This window comes from Podarcis liolepis, assembly GCF_965112155.1.
Source record: "Podarcis liolepis genome assembly, chromosome: 5".
NCBI classification, from domain to species: domain Eukaryota; kingdom Metazoa; phylum Chordata; class Lepidosauria; order Squamata; family Lacertidae; genus Podarcis; species Podarcis liolepis.
Window position 1 is genome coordinate 86,625,066 of NC_139556.1, and position 26,190 is coordinate 86,651,255.

General features: G+C 43.7%; 1 protein-coding gene and 1 long non-coding RNA gene across 5 annotated transcripts in view; one reads left to right on the forward strand and one right to left on the reverse strand.

Annotated features, from left to right (window-relative positions):
• The window catches only part of LOC310707394 (acidic leucine-rich nuclear phosphoprotein 32 family member B-like), a 29,039-nt gene extending 21,705 nt beyond the window's left edge, over nucleotides 1-7,334 (forward strand). For all 4 annotated transcript variants that reach the window (XM_083504562.1, XM_083504561.1, XM_083504563.1 and 1 more), the window contains 4 exons: nucleotides 1,113-1,231; nucleotides 2,417-2,559; nucleotides 4,055-4,252; nucleotides 5,656-7,334. In XM_083504562.1, the coding sequence (XP_083360688.1) occupies nucleotides 1,113-1,231; nucleotides 2,417-2,559; nucleotides 4,055-4,252; nucleotides 5,656-5,767 (572 nt within the window). In that variant the 3' untranslated portion in view covers nucleotides 5,768-7,334. The remainder of the gene's footprint in view (nucleotides 1-1,112; nucleotides 1,232-2,416; nucleotides 2,560-4,054; nucleotides 4,253-5,655) is intronic.
• LOC310707521 overlaps nucleotides 1-26,190 on the reverse strand; it is a 140,840-nt gene that overhangs the window by 47,389 nt on the left and 67,261 nt on the right. The gene's annotated exons all lie outside the window — the stretch shown is intronic.

Sequence of the window (26,190 nt, forward strand, 5' to 3'; positions counted from 1 at the left end):
CGAGTCTCTTCGTCTTGCGGTTTTTTCGTCTTGCGAAGCACAGCTATTAGTGGCTTAGCGGCTATTAGCGGCTTAGCGGCTATTAACGGCTTAGCGGCTATTAACGGCTTAGCGGCTTTAAGAAAAAGGAAACAAACTCGCAAGAACTTGCAAGACGTTTCGTCTTGCGAAGCAAGCCCATAGGGAAATTCGTCTTGCGGAACGACTCAAAAAACGGAAAACTCTTTCGTCTAGCGAGTTTTTCGTCTTGCGAGGCATTCGTCTTGCGGGGCACCACTGTAATGTCTGGGAAGATTCGGACATATGGCAGCCCTAGTTTGTATGCTATTTGTATGTGTTTTGTGTAAGCGGCCTTGAAACTTTTGAGGTATAAGGCACTATAAATATATGTGTGTTTGTATACAAGTGTGTGTGTGTGTGTGTGTGTGTGTGTGTGTGTCACACATACATGTACACATATCCCCTCTTGCATATTTCTAAGCTTTGAAATATTCTGCTAAGATATAAGGTAAAGGTAAAGGATCCCTGAATGTTTAAGTCCAGTCAAACTTCACTATGGTGTGGTGGTGCTCATCTCGCTTTCAGGCCAAGGGAGCTGGCGTTTGTCTGCAGACAGCTTTCCTGGTCATGTGGCCAGCATGACTAAACTACTTCTCACACAACAGGACCCTGTGATGAGTGCCATACCAAATGGAAACGCCGTTTACCTTCTTGATGCAGCTGGTATGCTTTCGAACTGCTAGGTTGGCAGGAGCTGGGACAGAGCAATGGGAGCTCACCCCGTTCGTGTGGACTCGAACTGCTGACCTTTCAATCGGCAAGCCCAAGAGGCTCAGTGATTTAGACCACAGCGCCACCTGTGTCCCTCTGCTAAGATATATATGATAGGAGCAGGAATATAATATTGAGATGCCCTACTCCCTTCCCACCTCTTCTCTGCCAAAGCCTTATACTGTCTATAACATTAGTGTCTCACATTGAATATCTGATTTGTAGACAGGCCTCTATGAACTGAAAGCAGAGGTGCTATGTGTACTTTTGTAACCCCATAAAATATTAATAAAAACTATTTTTTGAAAAATATTGAGGTGGATATCTATATTTCTGAACAGGACCTTCTGAAGAAGAGCGTTTTTTCAGAGGAGAGCACCACACTCTGTGTGCCAGAAAAAAACTGACAGAGAATGAGAAATGGGAACAAAGACTGCAAGAGAACTGGGAAAACTGTGTGGTAAGGACTTCTTTAAAATTGTGGGCTTTATTTTTTTAAAAAAACATTGCTAGTAATATCTCATTCAGGCTGCATTCCTATACACTCTTACAAGGAAGTAGGTGTCATTGGACTCCTAAATTATTGTTTCTGACTCTGGATAAAAAGTATAGGACTGTCAGTGCAGTTTTAAAAATATTTTATTTAAAGAATTTGTATCCTGCACTTCTGGCAAAAAAGGTTCCCATAGCAGCTTATAGATCACAACAAGACAGTCCCTACCCTTAGGTTTATAATTGTAAAATATGGGGCACAAAAGGAAATCTGATTAGGAGGAAGGAAATTTGTACTTATGTATGACATCCTCCTACCTATCAAATTTCCATTTGTGCCACATCTTTTTAGATTACAGTAATCGCTTACTCTTATTCTTCCTCTACTACTACTACAGGATTCTCAACCCTGTCAGGTAGTTTGAACCTCTGCCAAAGAAGGCAGCAAAATTCAGCTTGTCAAATTTGTCACCCTAATTTGTTAGCAGTTATAGGTATAACAGAGAGCCTATATGCAAAAACCAAATTAACTCAGTAGTAGATAGGTAGCCGTGTTGGTCTGCCATAGTCAAAATAAAAAAATTCCTTCCAGTAGCTACTGGAAGGAATTTTTTTTATTCAAATTAACTCAGTGAGCCTCACAGTAGCTCAGCCATCTTGCTTAGAAGTAAGGAGAGTTCTGTGCTGCATGGAAACCAAGGGCCAAACAGAGATGTGCAAAGTAATCTCTGCTCCCTTTAAACATTTATTGTATCCTTTAAACATCTGTAATCGAGCTATGGAATCTGGAGATCCATACTGGAACTGTGACAGGGGACATTTTAACCCTTGCCTCTGTACCATTTTCACCCCATGAATATCTACCAACACCACCTCAGAGCTGTGATATGCATTTCCCAACAGAGTAAATAACAGTTTTGGAAGAGATTTTTCTTGGGAAAAGAATATGGTGGGATTAACCCTCCCACCTCACCAAATTACTCAAATCCATATCGTGGTCCACTGGAGTGCTTATTTGCAAGACCTGAGATGCATTCTTGTCTAGTTTGGTCTTGATGCTGTCATAAACATTCAGTGTGCCAAAGATCTCCACTTGACTGTTCAGCTAAATGGGATCTATTTGTGTGTTCTTTGAATTCCCTCCCACCACCAGAGTTTAAATCTTTCGTACCAAGACTTGGGAGACCTTTACCAGATAGAAAACTGCAAAAGGATTCTCCGCCGTCTAATCCGAGTGGAGAGGCTTTGGCTGGTGGACAACTCCTTGACAGATCTAAGTGCCATATGCTTGCCAAGGTAATTTGATTATTATTGGGACTTTTCCAAGCATTAACTAAGTTAATAGCAGAACGATGTATATCCCATGCATCCACAGTCACGATTGCAAGCAATTTACTATAGTGGGTTTAAATCATTAGATCACGTTATACATCATTTGTTGCAAGCGCCATCTGGAGAGCTGTTTTTTGGCCACTAGAAATTGCACTCGACCTTAGTTCATCCAAGTTTTATTCAGCTTGGAAACTAGGGTTTCCCAGTTCAGAAAAGAAGCCAGGAACTTGAACCACAGTTTGGAGTTATTATAAGATCCTAGACTGTTCTGACCCTGGCAACCACCATTTGCCAGTCTGAATGAAAAAAGGGGGGATAATGGTTGACAGATTGTGCAAAGCTGAGGCTTCTGCAGGACTTATTCTCAGGGTTGTTTCACTGGAACATTATCTCAGAAAGTAGCACACCCAACTGTAGCATAAGGTAAAGGGGTAAAGGGACCCCTGGCCGTTAGGTCCAGTCGCTGACGACTCTGAGGTTGCGGCGCTCATCTCGCTTTATTGGCCAAGGGAGCCAGTGTACATCTTCTGGGTCATGTGGCTAGCATGACTAAGCCACTTCTGGCAAACCAGAGCAGCGCATGGAAATGCCGTTTACCTTCCTGCTGGAACAGTACCTATTTATCTACTTGCACTTTGACATGCTTTTGAACTGCTAGGTTGGCAGGAGCAGGGACCGAGCAATGGGAGCTCACCCCATTGCGGGGATTCGAACTGCCAACCTTCTGATTGTCAAGCAGGCTCTGTGACTACAGCGCCACCCGTGTCCCATAGCACTGTAGCGTAGCCGGTGCTATATAAACAACCTGAGAGAGGCAGCCAGGTGAGAGGCAGTGAAGAGTGGAAGATGCTGTCTGTGTTGCAAGGAAGGAGGAAAAACCAAGGCAAACTTTTTTTCCCCTGAAGGGAAAGGAAAGTTCCGAAACAAAAAGGCAAATCAAGGCTGGGAGACATTTACTGTAGCTCTTGCAGCGATACCAAATAGTCTCTGTGTGGTCTTATCAGAAAGGGAGTTTTTCCACACATTGGTTAATTGGAGACTTCTGGGTTTAATTGCCGCAGGTTGTGAAAGGGGAAGCAAAGTGGCTGTTGACATCTTGGCTAATTGTGTCAAGAAACTGTTTTCCAAATGAGCCCCTTCACTGACACAGGAAGAGTGTCAGAGAAATGCAATGTGAAACCAAGCTGATACGGTCCTCACCTGAGGTCTTGACCGTTTCACAAACAGATCTTTGAGCATAGTTCTTGCCGCACTGGAGACTAATTAGCACATTTTCTGGTGCCTTTTGTAAGATAGTGTCAGTATGGGGGTCCATTGAATTGCTTCTTACAAAATAATCATTGTCTACATTTTCAGGACTTAAAATAATAACCTCCCAAAAAACCCTTATTGTTGTAAGTTGGAATGTCTTTTTCCCTGCATGTAATAACCGATCGCACACATTTAATGTGCTTTCCAGATGCAAAGAGCTGAAACTCAGCAGAAATCATTTTACATCCTTCAAGCAGCTGCCAAAACTACCTGCGATTCAACATCTGTCCCTTGATGAGAACAACATTGAGACCCTACATGGGCTGTGTGCCCTGAGACACACTCCACTGGAGTCTCTCATACTCCAGAGGAACCCCTGTGAGTTTCTTGACAACTACAGGCAGCTGTAAGTTATTGCACGCCACTGGAGTGTATTTAGTAACAAGTCGGTCTGCAACAAAATGTTGCAGCGTGTCCAGTGTCTCATTTAGTCAGCCACCCCCTGCTCTCCACTCCAATAGTCTGTTCCAGGGGTGGGGAACCTGTGGCCCGCCACATGTTGCCACGTTGAAGCATGACAGCTCCCATCATTCCTGACTCTTTCTCCACCCTTCTTATCCAGCTCCCCCCTGCTAACAGTTACTTGCTTCTCTATGACCAGTGGGCAAGTTGGGTCCTCACTGGTATGTTGAGAAGAAGAGGGAGGCTGTACCCTTGAATTACCCCCCCATCCTTTTGTACTTTGAAAACCATGGGGTTCCTTTGAGTCTGCTGACACCTCCCTCTCATGCATGGATAGGAAACATAGGACTTTCACAGAGTCCGATCGAGGATCCTTCTAGCTCAGTATTGACTGGCATGGACTGTCTAGGATTTCAGATAAGGGATATTGTGAGAGCCGGGTGTGGTGTAGTGGTTAAGAGCGGTGGACTCGTAATCTGGTGAACCAGGTTCGCATCTCCGCTCCTCCACATGCAGTTGCTGGGTGACCTTGGGCCAGTCACACTTCTCTGAAGTCCCTCAGACCCACTCACCTCACAGAGTGTTTGTTGTGGGGGAGGAAGGGAAAGGAGAATGTTAGCTGCTTTGAGACTCCTTAGGGTAGTGATAAAGCGGGATATCAAATCCAAAACTCTTCTCTCTCTCTCTCTTCTCTATCTGGAGTTGTTGGGGATTGAACTTGGGGCAGCGTTTCTCAAACTTGGGTCTCCCCAAGCTGTTGTTGGACTACAACTCCCATCATCCCTGACCACTGGTCCTGCTAGCTAGGGGTGATGGGAATTGTAGTCCAACAACAGCTGGGAACCCAAATTTGAGAAACACTGACTGGGGGGGGGGGGCTTCTATGTGCAGTTCAGATGCTCTGCCACTGAACGATGGCCCTTCCCCTGGTATTGTCCTGAGTGGTGGTGCTTTGCATACCAAAACACTTCTGAACACTGGTAATAGAAGGAATTGTGTGTTCCTGGGAAGCATGTTAAGTTGTTCTCAGATTCACTGATACACCCAAAGGCATGGGAGTTGTAAGGCAAGGCACATAACCTTAACCTCTGCACCATGGAGTCAGTCAAAGCATTCTACTCTCACATACTATGCTCACTTAGAGTTTAATTTCCTGGCACCACTGTTTCCTTTGGTCTTTCTAGTGGGTCCACTAGTGGCAAAGGTGAGGTTGACCAACACACACACCAAATTTCAGGGATGGAGAGCCCAAACTGGAGAGGGAGGGTATGGGAGCAAACTTGAAGTTAAGGTCAAGGGCATGGAATGGTGGAAATTAATTTACTCCTAAATCATATTCTCTTCTAGTGTGTTCTCTAACTTGCCAAACTTGAAAATGCTGGATGGGATCCTGAAACTGCCAGAGGACTGTCCTCCACCGGAAACCAATTTTATGTCGAAAATATGCACCATCCTATAGCATTATATTTTGTGAGAGGACTGAAGGACTTGCCACAATTCAAAGAATGAATCCTGCGAATGCACAAGTCTGTTTCCTGACCTTGCGGTCATAAATAGAGCAGTTTGTATGTCGTGCCAAAAATGTCCAAATTATGCACCACAGAAAACCAAAATATGCATGTATATATACTTAATTTACAGTATATTTCCAATACTTTGTGGAGGCTGAAGGTGGCTTCAATGGCAAGGAGTGCCTGTTTTCAACTGCAGTTGGTTCACCAACTTTGACCACTGTACTACATGCTCTGGTGACTTCCAGATTGGATTACTGCAACATGCTCAACATGGAGCTGCCCTTGAAGATGACTTGGAAGCCTCAACTGGTCCAGAAATGCAGCAACCAGATTACTGGCTAGGGTTTAGGGCTCACATAGCTCCTGTTTTAAAACAGATGCACGGGTTGCAATTCAAGGTGCTTACACTAGTGTTTAAAGCCCTAAATGACTTGGGCTCCAGATATCTGAAGGGTTGCCTGCTTCCCTGTAACACCTCTTGGGTGTGAAGATCGGCTGAAGATTACGTTTTGGTAATTCCACCAACCTTAGAAGGAAAGGGCATTCTCTGCATCTCGCCACCATCCTTGTATAACTTTCACATATAAGACACACCTCTGTAACCGGACCTTTGGCAATGGGGATATTCATTTTCAGAGCCCGTCCTGTTCCTTTGATTGTAAATGGTTTAAACTGATCATATTATTGTATTTCTACATTGCCGTAACCTGCCTTGTGGTGAAGGGTGGGTAAGGAATCTAATAAAACTATTGTTATTACTATCATTGATGATGATGGCGGTGATGATGATGCTAAAGATTAAACAATTCTTGTCCTCACATAAGGAGCTATATATCCTGCTCCCTCCCCCCTTTCACCCTCACAACAACCCTGTGAGATGATGGCTAGGATTTGAACCCGGGTCTCTCCAGTCCTAGTCTAACATTCTAACCACAATGAGATTTGGCCGAAAATCTTCACACTTTTTATTTTGTATTTTGATCCACCCTTATAGAGCAAACAGGCCTCTTCTTTTCTTAAAATAAAAACGAAGGGCTTATTCTGACACCGTTACCTGACTGATGCTTCTGCTCACTGGGTGAAGTAGTGGCCATTCCTTCTCCAGGCTGGCGACCTCTGGGTGTTTTGGAATTTAGCTCCCATGAGCCTAAGCCACCATGTCTGGGGAGGACAGCACTGGAGCAGCTTATTGAGGTTCTCATGGTTCCCCTGACCCCCAACCCAAAATGGGTTGGGGTTGATGAAGGTGAGATTGCCTGTTCTTCGTCTGTAGTAAATAAGTCTATTCCCATTGCAGCTCAGCAAAATAGGGTGCTATACACTTCCCGCTACTCCAGGTCCCCATTGGTGAGAGCTTTCAAGAGCAATACTCACACAGGTTTGGAGAACTCTCTAGAGACTTGCAATATTGTAATATGTGAATTTCTGTACAAATATATTGTTACAGGTTTGAAGGAGGGCAAGTATACCATACTATAACATGTACAAAAGAGTCAAGTTCCATGGTGCTTTCTGCAGCATAATTTTATAAGTATATTAATGCATACATATTTTTACACAGTTATTATATGCACTGATGTATATATATATCTATCTAATTGCTTTTTACTTTAGGGAACCTGAAGCATATAAGTGTGTACTATGTGAATAATATTGTACGTATAATAACACATATAATAATGCATATAATACTGTTTGTGTTTTATCAGAACTGGGGGGCATGGGGCTTTCTTACCATCAAGGTTAAAGAACAAGACAAGAATTAGGAGAAGTCCATACAGATAACTTTGACGCTGATATTTTCAGAAAATTCCAAGTCTTGAGCTTCCGTATGGGAGGAACAGAGAGTTATGTATAGCAAAGTCGCAGGCAAAGTATGGCAAAGTGTCACCAGAAGACCCTTGAACCCTCTAATTGTTTCCTACAAAGACATACTATGTCCTGCCAGAGAATGTGTTGTGCTGACAGATAGCCAAAACATTTGCTTTCTGCCCTCTCCCTCTCCAGCTGATTATAATCAGACCCTTTCCATTCATGGTGACCACTGACCTGTCCATCCCCAAAATTGAAAACTGCAGCAAGCCTGTGGAGAGAATTTCTTGGTCATCAGCACTAAAAGAGAAAAATGAATTTAAGCACACATGTGCTGATGGATGCTCTGATCAATTTGGATGCATGTACAAAAGGACGCAGGGGCACCGTTATGAGAACTCGAGTCAGGCGCATGCTATTAAGCTGTTTCGGAGCCCATCATTTTTCATTTGTGAACTCAATCGCAATATTTATTTCAGGTGGTGTGCACTCTGCCACGCTTAATAATTGAAAGTGCTGACAATAAGGAATGGGGTTCACAGGCAGCATATGCCAGAGATCAAAGGAACTGTATAAACAAATGTAATCAGTTTGAGAAGAATCCTGCAGGCTGAGACAGTGATGAATTAGCAATGACCGCTGCACTCATGAATAGTCAAGGGACAGGATGTCCCTAAAAGCAACAGAAATGACAAGATGCTTTAAATATGGAGAAACAATTGACACTGAAGAGTGTGTTCGTTGTCCTAGCACCGTGGTCCTCCATGTACAAGACTGATATCCTGGGGCTGTGGATGTAGACAGAGAGAGAGAATTGACAGCAAGGGCAACCTTTCTACAATGATCTTGAAACTTTGTGCTGGGGCATGCGAAAGGGCTGCAAAAAGGCACAGCAGTGTCCATTGCCTGTTTTAGTCACCATACTGGATGCATCCATTATGCGAGACACATCTGGGGACGGGGGGTTGTTGCAATGATCCCTTCTTTTATCTCCCACCTTATGGACAGGGGCACCATCCCATCAGATGGATTAAGAATGAGCTGGGATAGCTCAGTTGGTAAAGCATGAGACTCTTAATCAAAGGTCACGGGTTCGAGCCCCACGTTGGGCAAAAGATTTCTGCATTGCAGAGAGTTGGACTGGATGACCCTTGTGTGGTCCAGCTCTACAATTCTATGATTCTACAAATGAACTGGGATTCTTTGGTTCTTTACTTAGAGCAGGGGATTTCAGGCCCAGGGGATGCAACCCTACAGGCCTCCTTATTTGGCCACCAGGATCCCACCTCGGCCACCTCAGTCTCCCAGAGACAACCATCACAGCCCCGCTGCATGTCCTCCCAGAGGGCTTACAATTGAGACAATGCCTCTTGCTTGCCTGGGTGGAGGATGCAGAAGCATTCGTGTATGTATAGAAGCCTCTGACCTTTACCTGTAGCCCACTATACCAGAGTCACATCTGTTACTCTGCCCACTATTCCTTCTGGCCCTGCTGGATCTTGAAGGATGCCTACAAGGGCCTCTGGAACCACATAACACTGGTCCTAAAGGATCTACATTGGCTCCCAGGAGGATTCTGAACACAATTCAAAGTGTTGGTGCTGAAATGCATACCCTCCAACATCAGATGAAAATAGGGACATTTCTCACTCCCCCTCAACTGACCCTCTGCAACTCCCCATTTTTAGCAGAAGTCTGGGAGTGGGGTGAGTTACACACATTTAGGGTTAGTTACATACCTACTTGATGCAGCTTTCTCTGCATGGAGATGTGGAGAGGAATCCTAGAAACATCAGCATTTGCCCCCCCCCCCAAAAAAGTCCCATTCCTAGGGATGAGCAGATCTGCCTGTTTCATTTTCTCTCAACTTCCCCATTTTTCCAACCTAAAATTCAGTTTTCTGCATCAAATGATGATGATGATGATGATGATGATGATGATGATAATAATAATAATAATAATAATAATAATAATAATAATAATAGTTGTTGAAAGCCCCTGGCCTGATCCAGCAACCTCTTATTATGTTTTTATCACCATTTATGGCTAATGGTCATTGATAGACTCCCATGGTTGACTATGTTTAGCCTGGATAAGAGGAGACTGGGAAGAGACCCCTGACAGTTAAGTCCAGTTGCAGATGACTCTGGGGTTGCGGCACTCATCTCGCTTTACAGGCCAAGGGAGCTGGCGTTTGTCCGCAAACAGTTTTTCCAGGTCATGTGGTCAGCATGACTAAGCTGCTTCTGGCGCAACGGAACACCGAAACCAGAGCAGCACACGGAAACGTCGTTTACCTTCCCGCCAGAGCGGTACCTATTTATCTACTTGCACTGGCATGCTTTTGAACTGCTAGTTTGGCAGGTGCTGGGACCAAGCAACGGGAGCTCACCCCGTCGCAGGGATTTGAACCGCCAACCTTCTGATCAGCAAGCCCAAGAAGCTCAGTGGTTTAGACCACAGCACCACCTGTGGCCCTTTGTGAAGAGATAGCCCTCTTCAAACACTTGAAGGGCTGTCATGTGGATGATGGAGCAAGCTTGTTTCAGAGATTCCAACAAAGCATTAGTAAGAACTATCTGGTGGAAAGAGCTATTTCAGTGAAACACACTGCCTCAGAAGGTGGTGGACCTCCACTGGAGGTTTTCAAGCAGAGGTTGGCCGCCATGTGTCAGGGATCCTTTATCTGTGGTTAGTCTAGATGGCCCTTGGTGTCCCTTCCAACTCTACAATTCTATGATTCTATGACTAATCAGTGGGTACTAGTCTTGATAGGACACGTATGGTACTGTGGTCTAAACCACTGAGCCTCTTGGGCTTGCTGATCAGAAGGTCAGCGGTTCGAATTCCTGTGACAGGGTAAGCTTCCGTTGCTCTATCCCAGCTCCTGCCAACCTAGCAGTTCGAAAGCATGCCAGTGCAAGTAGATAAATAGGTACCACTGCGGCGGGAAAGTAAATGGCATTTCTGTGTGCTCTGGTTTCCGTCAAAGTGTTCCGTTGCACCAGAAATGGTTTAGTCATCCTGGCCACATGAACCGGAAAGCTGTCTGTGGACAAATGTCAGCTCCCTCAGCCTGAAAGTGAGATGAGCACCACAACCCCATCCTCGCCTTTACTGGACTTAACCATCCAGGGATCCTTTACCTTTTTTACCTTTACCACTTCAAGGAAACATGTTTCTAAACATCAGTCACCGTGGATCAACTGCATTCATGTCCTGTTTGTGGACTTCCCATAGACAACTGAGGAAAACTGGATAACGGCCAAATAAGTCTCTGTTCTGATCCATCGGTACCCTTCTTATGTTCTTCTTCTTATGTTCTTTCTTCATCAGTTTGTTTAATCACCTGTTAAAGTCGTTTCAGCTTGGTGGTCATCATAAATTCCAAAAATTAATCATACATTTTATGAAGACATTCTTTCATTTATCCATCTTGAAACGACTTTTCATCAATTCCATTGGGTGACCTCAAGCTCTAGTTTATAGGAATGAGAAGCAAAATCTCTGTATTCAATTCCCCCCCCCAAACCTGAAAATGAACAAAAGCAACTAGTTTCAGCATAACACTAGAACATGTGTGTGTGTGTGTGTGTGTGTGTGTGTGTGTGTGTGTGTGTGAAGTTTCTTTCTTTACCCCCAAAAAGTTAAAGAAATATTTAGGCAGGTATCCTTTTGAGGATACTTCAGGAAAAAGGAATTCTGTCTTGGGACTAGGAGGTCACGTGAGATGATGCATTGGATTCCTCGCAGCTCCCTAATTCTTCCTTCTGTATTGCTCTCCGGTTTGTATCATCCATCACTGCAATCAGCGTGTTCAACATTAGCAGGTTGGCATCTCCTATGTAGCCCACGTAGTTCCCATAAATCACAGGTGGAGCAGGTGCGTCTACAGGGAGAGGCAGATCCATCAAGGCTCTCATCAATTCCAGTGTTGTACACAGCGTCCTTGGTTAGTCTTTAGAAGGCAAACACTTCTTCAGGACGAGCGTCTGAAATGGCATATAAAAATGCGAGGGAGAAATAACTAAGAAAAATCATAAATGCACCAAGGTCCCAAAGACCTGTAAGATTAAGCCAGAACACAGGCAAGAGAAATGGTGCCTGAGTTTTTCCTGGTTATACAGAGAATGTGAGAAAAGCCGTGCTGCATCAGACCAAATACCCTTTCCAGTCCTGTTTCCCACAGTGACCTTCCATAAGGCCTTTCCCACTGTTAGGCCCCAGCAGCTGATGTTCAGAAGAAAGTTGATTCTCATCCTGGAGGTAGCATAAAGCCATTTATTAGAGGATGTCTCCCAGTACATTTCTGAGCACAAATCAAAGTGTTGCCCTAAATGGCCTCGGCCCAGTATACCTGAAGGAGCATCTCCATCATCCAGCCCAGACACTGAGGTCCAGCTCTGAGGGCCTTCTGGCAGTTCCCTCCTTGCAAGAAGTGAAGCTACAAGGAATCAGGCAGAGGGCCTCTCAGTAGTGATGCCCTCCCATCATATGTTAAGGAAATAAACAACTATCTGACTTTTAGAAGACACCTGAAAGCAACTCTGTTTAGGAAAGTTTTTAATGTTGGCTGTTTTATCGTGTTTTTAATATTCTGTTGGGAGTTGGCCAGAGTGGCTGAGGAAGCCCAGCCAAATGGGTGGGGTATAAATAATAATAATAAGTTGTTGTTGTTTCTACTCAGAGCAGACCCTCTGAAATGGGAAGTTTTATTCACACAGGCACTCCAGTTGTGGTTAGTATGCCAGATTCCTGCTCCCAACACTGGCCCGGGCTTCATTCTAAAAACTGTGCATGCTCAGCTACAGACATGAATTTCCTGCACACAGGAGGAAGGCAATACACAGCCTTAAAGCGACTCGTGCGCTTACTATCTCTGTTTAAAATCAGCCAAGATACTCTTTCATTTGAGTGAGCCCCATGCCTATATTGGAGTCCCTGGATCTTGACCACTTTGAGTAGTTGACTAAAGTTCTTAAGGATCTTTCCCTTGAGCAGTTCCACCTATTTCAGTAATGTTACTTCTGAACAAATATCCTCACTCCTGGAAATGAATTTGTAGAGTTCCACAACTCTTCAATTAGTACAGAAGCCCAATATGAAGTTAATAAAGCAAGAGATTTCTGCATGGACAGAATCCAAAGCACGTAGGCTTGCCTTCTGCATCATAATTGAAAACTGCCCCAGCATTGTACATTTTCTGGCACAAAAGGTCTGAATTGCACCATCCAATAAGCAGCAGCTGGAGAGAGAGGAACAGCTCCCAAACCATGACCGATGGTCCACGGAGTAACTGTCTGAGAAATTAAAGTGAACTAGATTATCCTCAGCAAAATAAATGTGTTATTAAGAAGCTCCCCCAGAGGCGTTTGAAGATGAATAAGCATTTCAGAGGAGAGAGAAAAATTAAATTAGCTGAATACCTTCAAACTAAATGCCATCTAAATGCCAAACTCTAATCCAGAATTCTTATTTACTTTTTCAGTTTCCCTCCCTCCTTGTTTGTCTTAAGCAACTGGCTGGAAATTGTTTCCCCCAATTAAATTCTCAAAGCAGATCTTAACATCCTCCCTCCATCCCGTCCATTTTCTAAAATATTTTTCTTTAAGGGTGTCATGATTTGTGAACATTTCACATCCAGTTTTTAGCGCTGAAAAATTGCCAGAAATAATCCCTACTGCTTTTGTTACAGTAGAACCCCCCACATCCCTGCACCAGCAAGATAGGCAGGCCTGTGGAACTAATGAGAATGAGCATTGCAAAGTTAATCCAGTCCACACTGCACTTGAGGGATTCATTCAGACTGAATGGGAACAAGCATCCCAATTCAGACCTATTGGTTGCATACATGCCCATGTATGTGGATATGTGCATGCACACACATAAACACACACACACACACACACACATTAGTTGCAATCAACTAATGTGTACCATTTGTTTCAATGGGACTTATTCATGACTAACATTAATTTGCCATTCAATTTACATAGCCGGTGTCAGATCACTGGTCCATCTAGCTCAATAATGTATACATTGACTAGCAGTGGCTCTTCAGGGTTTCAGACAGAGGAAATTCCCAAGCCTGTTAAGTATAGTAATTTAATTCATCGAAATGGCAAACATTTGTATGCATTATTATGTGTTTAAATTTGATTGGTTGGTAACTGAATTCTAGAGAGTTCTCTAGTAGTTCTCATGTGATTGGCTAACGTTGGTCACATGGGAGATACCTGGCGAAGAAGAGACTCCATTTTATGTGAAGCAAGATGACTGTGTTTTAGAATCCACTGTGAACACTGCTAAGTTGACTAGAGTGCTGGAGTGCTTCTTCTCTGCTTGAAAGGAAAAGAGCAAAGCTGCAGGAGAAGCTAAAAGTGGGAACCTCTCATAGGAGCTGCAAGGCATGGCCTAACTGAGATAAAGAAGGCTGAGTGCTGAGCTCTGGAAAGAGAGGGGACATATAGTTGTTCGGAAGTTAGAAGAAGAGACTGCAAGCCCATGCCTGGAGAAGCATGTGACTGTAAATAATATATTTTAATTCATCTACGGTATATCTATAAGTTTCTGCAAGTAAAGTTTTGAATGTTAAAGTCTGGACATTGGTTTAATTTCCAAAGAACAGTGTCGATCATATATATGATTTGAGCTTCTTAGCTGCAATTTTGCTACCCTTACTTCAACAAAACCTACCAGGAGATTCCAGAGGTTGAACTTGGAACCTTATGCATGCAAAGCAAATGCTCAACAACAGAAGTTGAGCAATATAGAGGACCTGCAAAATTGCATCTACTCTTGTAATTTGTAGCACTTTCAAGAGTTTGGGTTAAGGTATTTACTTGCGACTTCATGACCACCATTGTTTGCCATTTCTGTAGTCCAGGGGTAGCTCAAACCTTGGTGTCTGAAATTCAGTGGCACCCTGTGCAATGCCAACAACTCTTATCTCATGCCTACTGTTGGACATCATCATTGTGGGTGCCTCTGCTACGGTGCCCCAGAAGCTCCCTCCCCTAGACCTGCCTTTGCTAACGTGATTCTCTCCTGACATTGTTGGGCTACAACTCCTATCAGCCCCAGTGAGCACAGATCACCCACCCTTTAATTTCATATTATAGATACACACACATTTTACAAAGCAAATGCAATGTTACAGAGGGATTTAGGCACGTCATTAGGAAAGGTTCTGCTTATCCAATATTTGTACTTCAGCTCAATCAGTTTCAGGTGCTTGGCATGGTTGCAGGTATTATTCATATTACAGCATGAGCAAGAAGTTCCATCAGCATACTGCGATGTTGGTGCTTTATCACTATTTGTTTCAGCGACATGCATAACAAAACCAAACTGCTGTGAAATAAACACGTTCCTATTTACCCTAGCCATTCTTAATTCATTTGTCAATTTTTCCATTAAAGCAATGCTCCGTATCCTTTTGTAACAATAAGCTTTCATGGCCCCTGTACAGTGGTGCCTCGCAAGATGAAATTAATTCGTTCTGCGAGTTTTTTCCTCTTGCGAATTTTTCGTCTTGCGAAGCACGGTTTTGGAAAAGCTTCAAAAATCACCAAAGTCTTCAAAAACCTCAAAAAAGGCTACCACACTGCGTGCTATGAGTTGCTCCTCGAAGTCAAGTCACAACTGCACCTCTTCAAGCAATGCACCCTGGGTATTAACGGTTTTAAGAAAAAGGAAACAAACTTGCAAGACGTTTTCGTTTTTCGTCTTGCGAAGCAAGCCCATAGGGAAATTCGTCTTGCGAAGCAACTCAAAAAATGAAAAACTCTTTCGTCTTGCGAGTTTTTCGTCTTGCGAGGCATTCGTCTTGCGAGGTACCACTGTAGTATCTTTTCCAGGACAGTCGGGCTGGCACTAGTAAGTCACTAATGGTTGATATAGAACCCATGGGGTTGATGGGACGATGCAGGGAATGAATAAACTCTAGAACAGGCTTCCTCAACCTCGGCCCTCCAGATGTTTTGAGACTTCAATTCCTATCTTCCCTGACCACTGGTTCTGCTAGCTAGGGATCCTGGGAGTTGTAGGCCAAAAACATCTGGAGGGCCAAGGTTGAGGAAGCCTTCTCTAGAAGTTAATAGAGGGCTGAAAAAAGCCTTAGTGTGGAAAAGAAGTTTATGAGGTTTAGTGCAAAAAAATTATTTAGGAACTATGAACCTCAGAAATAAAGAACATCATAGGCATGTGCAGAGCACATTCACCATGCCAGTGAGGAACTTCTGCATTTAATAAAATGATTCCACACCGCAACAAACCATGCTGCTTTATTGCTTTAAGTCCTGATTATTTTACATTTTATGATCCCTAGAAATGGCAATGGATGATTAGGAAGTGTTGATTATATATTGATTTTCCTTGACTTTATTTCATTGATATTCCTAAGAATTTGGGTTGAAGTTGACCTCAACTTTATGAGCTCACCAAGGGCTCAAGTTTTGGAAACCCTGGCCTAAATCCACCCATGAGTGGTGCATCCTTTACTTTGTTCCTCAGTGTAGTGGAATGGGGTGGCTAAAACTTCCAAGAGGTCCTGGCTGTTTTTCTGCTGGAACGTTTGAGAATTTCATATGCACAAGAACCCGCCTGTTTTAATCTAGTAGCAAAACATCCCTGTGATTTACAGTCTCCTTTGCCGCATCCTATTAAGCTCAATGACATCCCAGAGTATTGAGGCAGAATTTAATTTTGCCTGCTACAGATTTTTATAGGGGGCTATAAAAAAAGTTATGTATCTGTGTTGGTGTGATGGTCCCAGAAAAAAGGCCAGCTCCTATATTTTGGTTCAGAGTTAACGGTTGTTTTCTAGGCCTTCTGAAATTTGAGGTTCTCGGGTCCTGCTAGAATTCAGTGAAGAGGTATGAGCTCAGAGTTAGAGGATGTGAGAGCATGGGAAAAGGCAGGATTGTACCTTTAGGAGTCTGTGCTTTTTAGCAGCTATACAATGGACCCTAATACATGGAACTGCCACATCCTCAGCTTCTCCAAACTAAGGAAAGCTGAATTTTGTTAAAAGGAAAGCACAAAGAGCTTCTCAGAACAGCTGGCCCCCAGAAGCTTGCCCAGAGGGGAATGTGGCCCTTTTAATGAAAAAGTTTCCTTTCTCAGCAGTGGCTGGTGCTCACTAGGACTTGTAGGGCAGAAGACAGAGAGCCCAATAATAGGAGGAGTCAGAGCCAATGACAGGCATAACCAATGGATTCTAGTTTTGTCCCCATCAGAGGCGCCAACTTCTCCAGAGGATTGCAGCATCCTCTGAATATTGAGGGGACCCAAGCCCCTGGAAGAAAATATTTGGGGGACCAAAACTGCCTCGGCCCCTAGGAGTTGACAGCTATGGTCCCCATCCTTCTCCCTGCTGAGTTCTATAAGGGCAACACTGAGACTCCGGAGAAGGAAGTTGAAGAAGAAGAGTTTGGATTTGATATTCCACTTTATCACTACCCTAAGGAGTCTCAAAGCAGCTAACATTCTCCTTTCCCTTCCTCCCCCACAACAACACTCTGTGAGGTAAGTGAGGCTGAGAGACTTCAAAGAAGTGTGACTAGCCCAAGGTCACCCAGCAGCTGCATGTGGAGGAGCGGAGACGCGAACCCGGTTCACCAGAATACGAGTCTACCACTCTTAACCACTACACCACACTGGCTCTCAGTGACAAGCAGAGACATCCCCTAGCATGGCTGAGAACATCTGGTTGGCCAGACAGAAAACATTATGCTGGGTGCTGAACTAGATAAATATTTGGTCTGATCCAGCAGGGCTTTTCTTACATCCTTGTATACAGAGGATGTGTTCCCCCCCCCTTCCCACTAGAAACACGACTTATAGTCCCTCTGTTAAGTTCTGGCACTGTCACAGCAAAGAAATTTGCCCAGATCTGCACAGTCTTTTTAAAAAGCAGCCAGTTGATGTGATGGATAGATCACTCTGCCTTACCAAGCTGTAAACTGAGCTGATTCTACACCTGATGGCTTTAAATGAAGTGCTGGACGTTCATTTAAACACAATGAAAACAAATGAGGACGTGCCTGTCTCCTTTTAAAGTCAAATTTGATTTGATTTACAGTCTCCTTGGCTGTATTCCTTTCAGTCAAATGTTGTATTGCTCTGAGAACGAGAGAGCAGGCAGGTGAGGTGGAGACTTGGTCAGGCTAGAGGGGCAGAGAGGAGTCGCTCTCCCTCTTTCATACAGCTAGGACCTGAGGTCATCAAAGAAGTTGACTGGTGAGAGATTCAGAACAGACAAAGCGAAATCCTCCTTCATTTGGGTCAGTATCAAGGATCAGCAACAGCAGGTGCCTGCTGAGTGCCTGGAAGTTTAGAACTGCCCATTATGAACCCAACTACCAATGGGGCTCCAACCACTATCATGACTCACCCGCCCCACCCTTTCCTCTTTGTAGACATATTTACCCAAGCAGCAGTGCTTGTTGCCCAGTTGGCAGCAGCATTTATTGCAGGAGCCAAGAACTGGGTCAGCATAGCTCAAGGAATCAAACATGGTGGCTACCAGAGTTTGGAGGGCAAAGTTCTGAAGCAAAGCGCTTCCCCTACTGATGGAGGCGCCCTGCACAATTTAGAACCCTGTATTGTCACGACTCTTAATGAAGCAGAGAGCCTCCCTGCTTTAGAACTTCACCCTTCAGCTCATGGGGAGCTCTTAGGTAGATGGATAGAGATACTATATTGCAAATATATCATTGGCCACTTTGAGAATTTACCTGAAATATGTCAGGTACCGGTAACTAACTAACTAACTAACTAACTAACTAACTAACTAATAACTCTTAGCTGATGATGGGATTGAGCCAGCAGTAAATCACACAGAACAAGTGATGTTAACTCCTTATTAGCAAAAACAGAATTTGCACAGGAGTGCCAGGCTTAATAACTCACAGCAACACAGTAGCTCTTGCCCCCAGGAAGCAGTTGCTGGGACTGAAGGTCCCTGCGTCCCCACAGCTGCCTAAGTCCCCTCTTCTCCAGGGTTTTCCCCAAGCAATCTGAGACTGTGCCTGCACAATGCTAGTTTCTCCTCCGCCCTTTTCATACCACTTCTGGTTCTGGGAGACAAGTGGGGAAGGGAGCTTGTCACAGCAGGAGAGGAAGACACCCTGGCTTCTTCACTAGCCGGACTCATTGCTTCCTCTTGGCCTCTCTCCTCTCCTGTTTCAGCTTCTGCCTCTGATTCTGGACTTCTCTCTGCCACAGACTTTCCCCGCTCACTAAGCCCTGTTATCTCTTCAGCTTCCAACACCTCCTCCTTAGTCTTCTCCCTCTGACCACTCATCATTGTCCCACTACCAATCCCAAGGCTCTGAGCTTTCTTCCTTTAGGGTTTCCCCAGTTGGTTCCTCTTACATTCCTCTGCATTTAACCTTTCCATGATATCTGGCTGGATCCTAATTAAGGCAAAGCATCTTTTCAGCAAGCCTAGGCAGGCCTGAGGCTTGGTGTCTACCCATTTTTTTCAAGATATATACCCAATGTGTCAAAGGAGAAGCAGACCCTGCCCTAAGGGCCACCATCTATGTATCTACCACCACCAATGTCTGTACAGTGTGAAGTCCAAAAAGAGTGCCTCCCATCAGAAAGCAATGTGGAGTGTTTAGGGAGGCAGGAGAGGATATATTGTTTAATAATATCCTTCCTAACTTGTGTTAACAAGTTCTATAACTTAGCAGAGTTCCAAACATCCCCCCTTTTAAATTACACAGCGGTTAGCTTGTTGCTGGCTCGTCTGAGTCTCACTACTTAAGATTCCTGGTAAGATCCCTTCTAATCCCGACATCTCCGGGTTAGCGCCTCCGGCAATGGCGGATTTCCTCTGATCGGGAGGAATCCGCTTCATGGGAATTAGGGTCTGGACCGCCACGGCGAGGCGGAGACCCACCAAAAACCACAGGCGGGAGAAGCCTGTGGACGTGGGATTCGGCTGGCACCTTTTGCGCCTCCCCTACTCGCGGGGAAACCCGGTTTTGGGGATCCGGAGCGACGTGGGGTGAGCGGCGCGGTGCCTCGAATCGACTGCTCTTTTCATGGAGTGAAGCCGCATTGCTGTTGCCAGAGAGCGCTGACTTTTTCCTGTGACAATTGGACTTTAAACAACTACCCGTGAGTAGAACGGAAAATTGGACTATGAAACATCCTAATTTGGCACCGAAGCGGGAAGGTCTAAACAGGAAGTCCGCCTTCCGCTTTTGTAAATAGATTGAAGCAAAGACATTGCAAGCTAAAGTCTGGAAAGTCGTTTGTAAAGGACTAAATTTCCATCAGCTAAAACTACCAAACCCTCCTTGGAAGCAGGAGAAGAGGGGGAAAATCTTAGACTGTTTAAACCTGCAGGAGAGAGAGTAAAGAAAGATAAATTTCCACCGTCTTGAACCTGGGAATGGGGTGTCAGAGACAGACGCTTTGGGGAAGTTCATTGACTGTGAATAAAACGTTTTTTGACAGATAGTTAAAAAAGAGAAACATATTGATTCCAATGTTTCCTTTTGCATTTAAAAGGAACAAAATATCTGAAAAACGAAAGGAATTTTGTTGCTGGATCTGCTTTTAAAAAGACGGATACAAACAGAAATTGTTTCCTCTAGAGGGAGCTTGTGAAACTGTTGCTGGAGTCGATCTGGGGAATTCTACAGCTGTAGAGATTAAAGATCGTGAGAACCAGACATTGACCTTGAACAAGAATGTGCCCAGAAGAAGCCTTAGTGCTTGCTTTTTGCAAGACAAGCGCTTTACTGGAACAGCTACATGAGAAGATGGATTTGATGACTGTTGCAGTTAGCAATTTTGGACAAACAGTGAATACCTATATAGAAACCACTCAGGAACCAACCCAGGAATTTGCTTTGACAGGGCAAGTTGTGCAGAAGACAAAGGAGAAGGTTGTTGCTGAACCTCAAGTAATAGAAATGGAGAGAGCCGCGGCCTTGCAGGAACATAAGTTGTTGTTTCTGACGACTGAACCTGGAGAAAGTCAGATTTGGAGAGATGGAGTACTGTTTGGTTTGGAGATGGGAAGTTGGATAGATCCCCCTATGCAGGAATGTTTTGACTTTGGGGATCTGGTTTTGGGCCAGGGGGAGTTTGGAGTTGTGGGGGCCCTTAACCTTGGAGGGACTTTGAAACATGCCTTCAAATATTTTTTGGATTTCAGTGCTGACTATGGAGAATGGGCTGACCTGTCGAGAAGGGATAAAGACATTGTCAAGTTGGAGTCTCCCCGAGATCTACCCCTCAGTGAGAAAGGAAGGAAATTAAGAATAAGATCAGCAGAAGACAAAGTAAAGTGCAGGTATAAACATGAAGAAGACCTGCAGAAGGGACATGGAAAAGACTTAAGAGCCTCAGATAGAAGGTCACCAGGTTGATGGACTAGATGGAAGGGATAGAAAAGACTGACAAAACCCGAGACCAGGAAGAAGAGATGATGGATGAAGATTGGAAGAAAGTTTAAAAATTCATTTAGAGAATTATTGTAAAATTAATGAGTGTTAGAAAAAATGTTGGAATGAAACTATTTGGCTTTAGTAGAAATGCTAAAAGGAATTATGTATAAATAAGTTTTAAGTTTTAAGCTTTAGGGCTTTTTATGGTAAGATAAGGTTAAAATAAATCAAGGTAATTTAATGACAGAATATAGTGAAAGATGGAAAGGATTTGCTGAGATAATTAATAACTAGAATACAAAAAAGGGAGGTGTGAGGAGGTTGATGAAACAAGTTAACGAAAGATAAAGATTTGGGAATATTGGATTTGTTTTTAAATTTTTTGTTTGCTTTTGTTTTTGGTTTTGATGTATTGTGTATTGTGTGTTTTGTTTTTGTTTTTGTTTTTTTTTGACTTGTATTGTTTAATTCCTTTTTTTGTCTATCTTTTTTCCTTTTCCTTTTTTTCTCTGTAATTTTAAATTCTCAATAAATATCATTTTTTAAAAATAAAAAAGATCCCTTCTAATCCCTCTTAAAAAGAATAGACACAAGAATCTGATTAAACTTAATATAAAAGTCGTTTACTCACAGATTCATTCAGGTTCACAGATAGATCCCTGAAGGCAGGCTTAGATTACATAACTATATATCTACATGAACTGTCTCATAAGGGAATTAGTCCCAAGTGACTGCAACTGAGCTGTCACTTCTCCTAACACACAGGAACACAAAATGGAGAAGAAGAACAGAACAACATGGAGGAACGTCTGCTCCTCTGGCCAGAACAGGCCACACCCTCTTCAAGTCACATGCAATGGAAGTCTGTCCCAGCTCAGGAGGAAACAGGAAGTTTTCTCCTGAGTGGTACAAAACATCCCCTAACATGTCCACTGGAGGAATGTTGTGCTTGACTGCTATAAGTTTCACATCCCACAAGCAATACACATGTAGGCTCTCTGGCCAGCCCATGCATGAGGTGATGTGGAGTACCTGCCTCAGGCGATGGAAGTGCAAGAGGCATCACTCTGCCTACCCTCCAACTTCTTTTGCTGGCATTCTGGCACGCAACATTGCTGCTCATCTTCTGCACCCGTGGGTGGAGAAGCTGAGCAACAACGCTTTGAGGAGTCTCCCGGCTCCCGCTGAGTTTGGCGAAAGCTGGGGCATGACTGTGTTGCCGATTGGCTGCCACCCCAGGGGGAAGCCAAGGGGCAATGCTTGAAGGATTTAATGGCTTCTCTCAAATGTCACTAGGATTTCCTTACAACCCTGGACATAGGATCTCAAACAGTAGCTAGAATGGGCTGGAAAGGAAATCTGCTGTTACTAATACAATATTAAAATCCTGTCACAGAAGCCTTTTCCTACTTAAGCCTACTCTTATGTTTCAAGTTCTGCTTTTTAAACAGATTTGCCCGGCTGCACATCCATAATAGTTGTAAAAAAAGAAGAAGAAGAGAGAATTAAGGTGTTATTCTTTCAATAGGGAAGTCACATAAATTCAGTGGATTTCAACCTGAAAGAGGTACCTGCTTCCCCACAAAAAAGTCTGCGCTGCACACATAAGAATTTCACTGAATATTTTCCTCCCATTTGATAATTTTTGTATCCAATTTCCTTTCTCATGAACTCACAGAGAATGGTTAGCAGGAGAGGAGAAGCACTAGTATGTATTGTGATTCTATTTTATGTTTATTTCTTTATTTTCATTCTTTGTTAACTTCTTTACTGACCTGTTATCAAGCAAGGTTAGCAAATAAAGCATTTCAAGTAGAATAGAACAAGTTATTTGCAACACATCAACAGCATAAAAAAGAGGATATTCTTCTCCCTTTTTAAATAAAAAAAAACTACCAATGAAGAGACTGGTGAGATGGGGGTGGCAATGATGTAAACAGTCTTTCTGCACCACTTGCATTGTTTTTTGTGGGCAGCTGGGCTTGTAAAATGGGATTCTCATTTTTGTGCAAGCCTGAAATAGGGCTTGGAGGCCCATTATTTTGGAGAGTGTTGCAGCTTCTAGTTTCCTAAAAGCATCCTAAAAGCATTACCCATGAACATTTACTGGTTATTCACAGTGCTATCCAATGCATGTCTACTCAGAAGTAAGCCACATTTTACATAAACTAAACCATTCAGTATTCCATTATTACATCAATCAGAACTTATTTACACTGTCAAATTTATCTTAATGCTGCCAACGTTTTCAAATGTACACATTTCCCCCCATATATTCAGTAAACATTTTCCAATCGCCTTTAAACGTATGTTCTTCTTGTTCTCTTATTCTATATGTTAGGTCCGCAAGCTGTGCATATTCCATCAGCTTAAATTGCCATTCTTCTTTAGTTGGGACCTTGCTTGTTTTCTATTTTCGGGCTAACAAAACACAGGCCGCAGTAGTGGCATACATAAATAACCTTTTTTGACACCTGGGAATTTCCATCTGAATTATCCCCAACAAAAAAGACACTGGTTTTTGGGGGAAAGTACTTTTAAACATTTTAAAAAATTCATTATGGATTATTTCCCAATAATCTTTTACCCTTTTACAGGTCCACCACATATGAAAGAGCGTTCCCTCAACCTCATTGCATCTCCAGCACTTATCTGATTCAGTCTTACACATCTTAGCAAGCCTACTCAGAATTAAATACCATCTTTGAATCATTTTCAAGTAGTTCTCCTTCAAAGAATAACATGCTGTAAACTTCAAATCGCTTCTCCAAAGTTTTCCCAGAGATTAAAATCTATATTATGTCCTACATCTATTGCCCAATGTGTCATAGAGGCTTTGACAAGCTCGTCTTTTGTTTCCCTGACCGGGATTCATTTCCAGTCCATTTTCCTTAGGATCAAAGTCTCATATATTTGCATGTACACAGAAGGCACCTGTGGCCCAAATCTAGGACTTCTTGCATTAACAAAGAATTGGAACACGATTGGTCACAAGGGTCCTGGTCTAGTGCCACTGCAGTAGGATCAAGGAAGCATGTCAGCGGTTAACTCATCTGGTGAGATCCCACAGAACTGGAGGTGGCAACCCTATCCAGGAGCCCCCCCCCCATCATTAGAGTAGTTCACGGTATCTGACCATTAAAATACAAACCCATTCGTGCTGTGAAGTCTTCTGTGTGAGCTACACAGCACAAAGCACAACAGTATTAAATGTCTGTGCAGATGGGGTGTTAATTGGTGACTGAATGATCAGCAAACAGAGACGTGTGCAGAGAGCTAGATGGGATCTTGTGGAAATTGGCGCTGGCTTCCATCCAAAACTAAATCATTCCACTAAAACAACTTCAGCAGCAGGATTGGGGGGGACAGGACGACGACTGTGCTTGCTATTCAAATAAGGAAGAATGTTTCAAGTCTTGAGGTTCCCTCCTGAAACCATTTCCAGTTACAGGCAGTTGTACTTTACCCCATATTACCCTCAGTGAAATTAGTCACCTATTTATTAACAACTTTTCTCTGGCTCGCAGCCAAAGGACTCTTGTTATCCGCATATAATGAAAGAGTGGGGAAATCAACACTATTGCTACAAGTGGAATTCCTCGACCAGAAAGAGTGTTATGAATGTGGAGGGGAAGGGAGACACACACCCCTCCACTAAACCTAAGAAATTAACGAATGCCAGAAGCTAGATAATATTTGGGATGTTGAAGGGAAAATACAAGCTGTAGAGGAATTCCTGGATTAGCCTATGCAAACCAGCCAGAGCCATTAATGGAGTGCCATTAAGGGCCATTGGCAATGCCAAATAACTTTCCTCTTCTGCCTCTGAGGTGTGAACAGAGACAGGGAGTGGGGAGTGATGTCAAGAGGGAAATCTGTCCCGCCTGGAAATCTAAAAGTGTTCTGGAAAGGAGGAGAAAAAGGACAGTCACCCATGAACTGGAGGTCAGACCATCTTGGCTCTGGCTTGAAGAGGCTGTGGTAAGAGACCAGGACTGCTGCTTTGGAACCAAGCTTGCTGAAGCCAAGAGATCGGCAATGAGAGACACACTTGGAATATAATGTGCTGTGCCTCCTCCACTGAAGACTTCCAGGTGTAAATAAGTGTTGATAAACCGTATTTCTTAAAGACACAATCCTGGGTAAGTGCCAGGAACCCCTGGATTTTCACACCACTCGTGAAGTCCAACTGCTGCTGCATTCATCTCTTGTCAAGGCCAGAGAAACACTTCTACAGTTTCTGAGATTACTCATTGCCTGGGGTTATTCAGGTGCGTGTATTGCTCACAAAGGAATATATTCTCCACTGTTGTCCCCCCCCCCCAACAGAGGTCCCATAATAGGAGGTAGAGTAGGGTTCTAACCTTTGCAGGGGAAGTAGACTCACCAGCCCCACAACCAGAAATGTGCACGTCCTGTTGTGTTTTTGCTATTCTTAATCACCCTAAGGTCCCAGGGCAGGTTAGAACAACTAAAACACAATGTTTAAAACAACTTACAATTCCGGAAATAAGGTGGAGCCTAAAGAGATACACCTCAAGTGTCAAAAGCCAGGGTAAAGGGGTGTCTTCAGAAATCACCTAAAGATAGCGATAGTCACTGGCACCCACAAGGATGGCCTTTCAGTTGTTCCTTGTTCATTGGCCATGTTGGCTGGGTCTGATGGGAGTTGCGAGTCTAACATGTGAAGGACCACTGGTTACTCAACCCTAGCAGACACCACAAGCAATGGAAGTTCATATAGCTCCTCCAGCTCTTGTCTGTCTCCAGCTCAAGTGAGCATAGCTCACTGCATGAAAGGCAATGTATGAGTAGATTGGGATGGGAAACTTTATCTGGACAATGTGCCCGTTCTTTATTTTCCCATCCCTCTGCTGGGCCCAATTTGACAGGTGGGAGGGCCTGATCACCTGTCAACTACCTGACATAATGCAGGTGAGGCTGCACTTTGAAGCCCTTGCTACATCCTATAGCAGCCACCCCCAAACTCGGCCCTCCAGGTGTTTTGGGACTACAACTCCCATCTTCCCTAGCTATCAGGACCAGTGGTCAGGGATGATGGGAGTTGTAGTCCCAAAACATCTGGAGGGCCGAGTTTGGGGTTGCCCGTCCTACAGCTTCAAAGCACAGCACGGGCTGCTTGA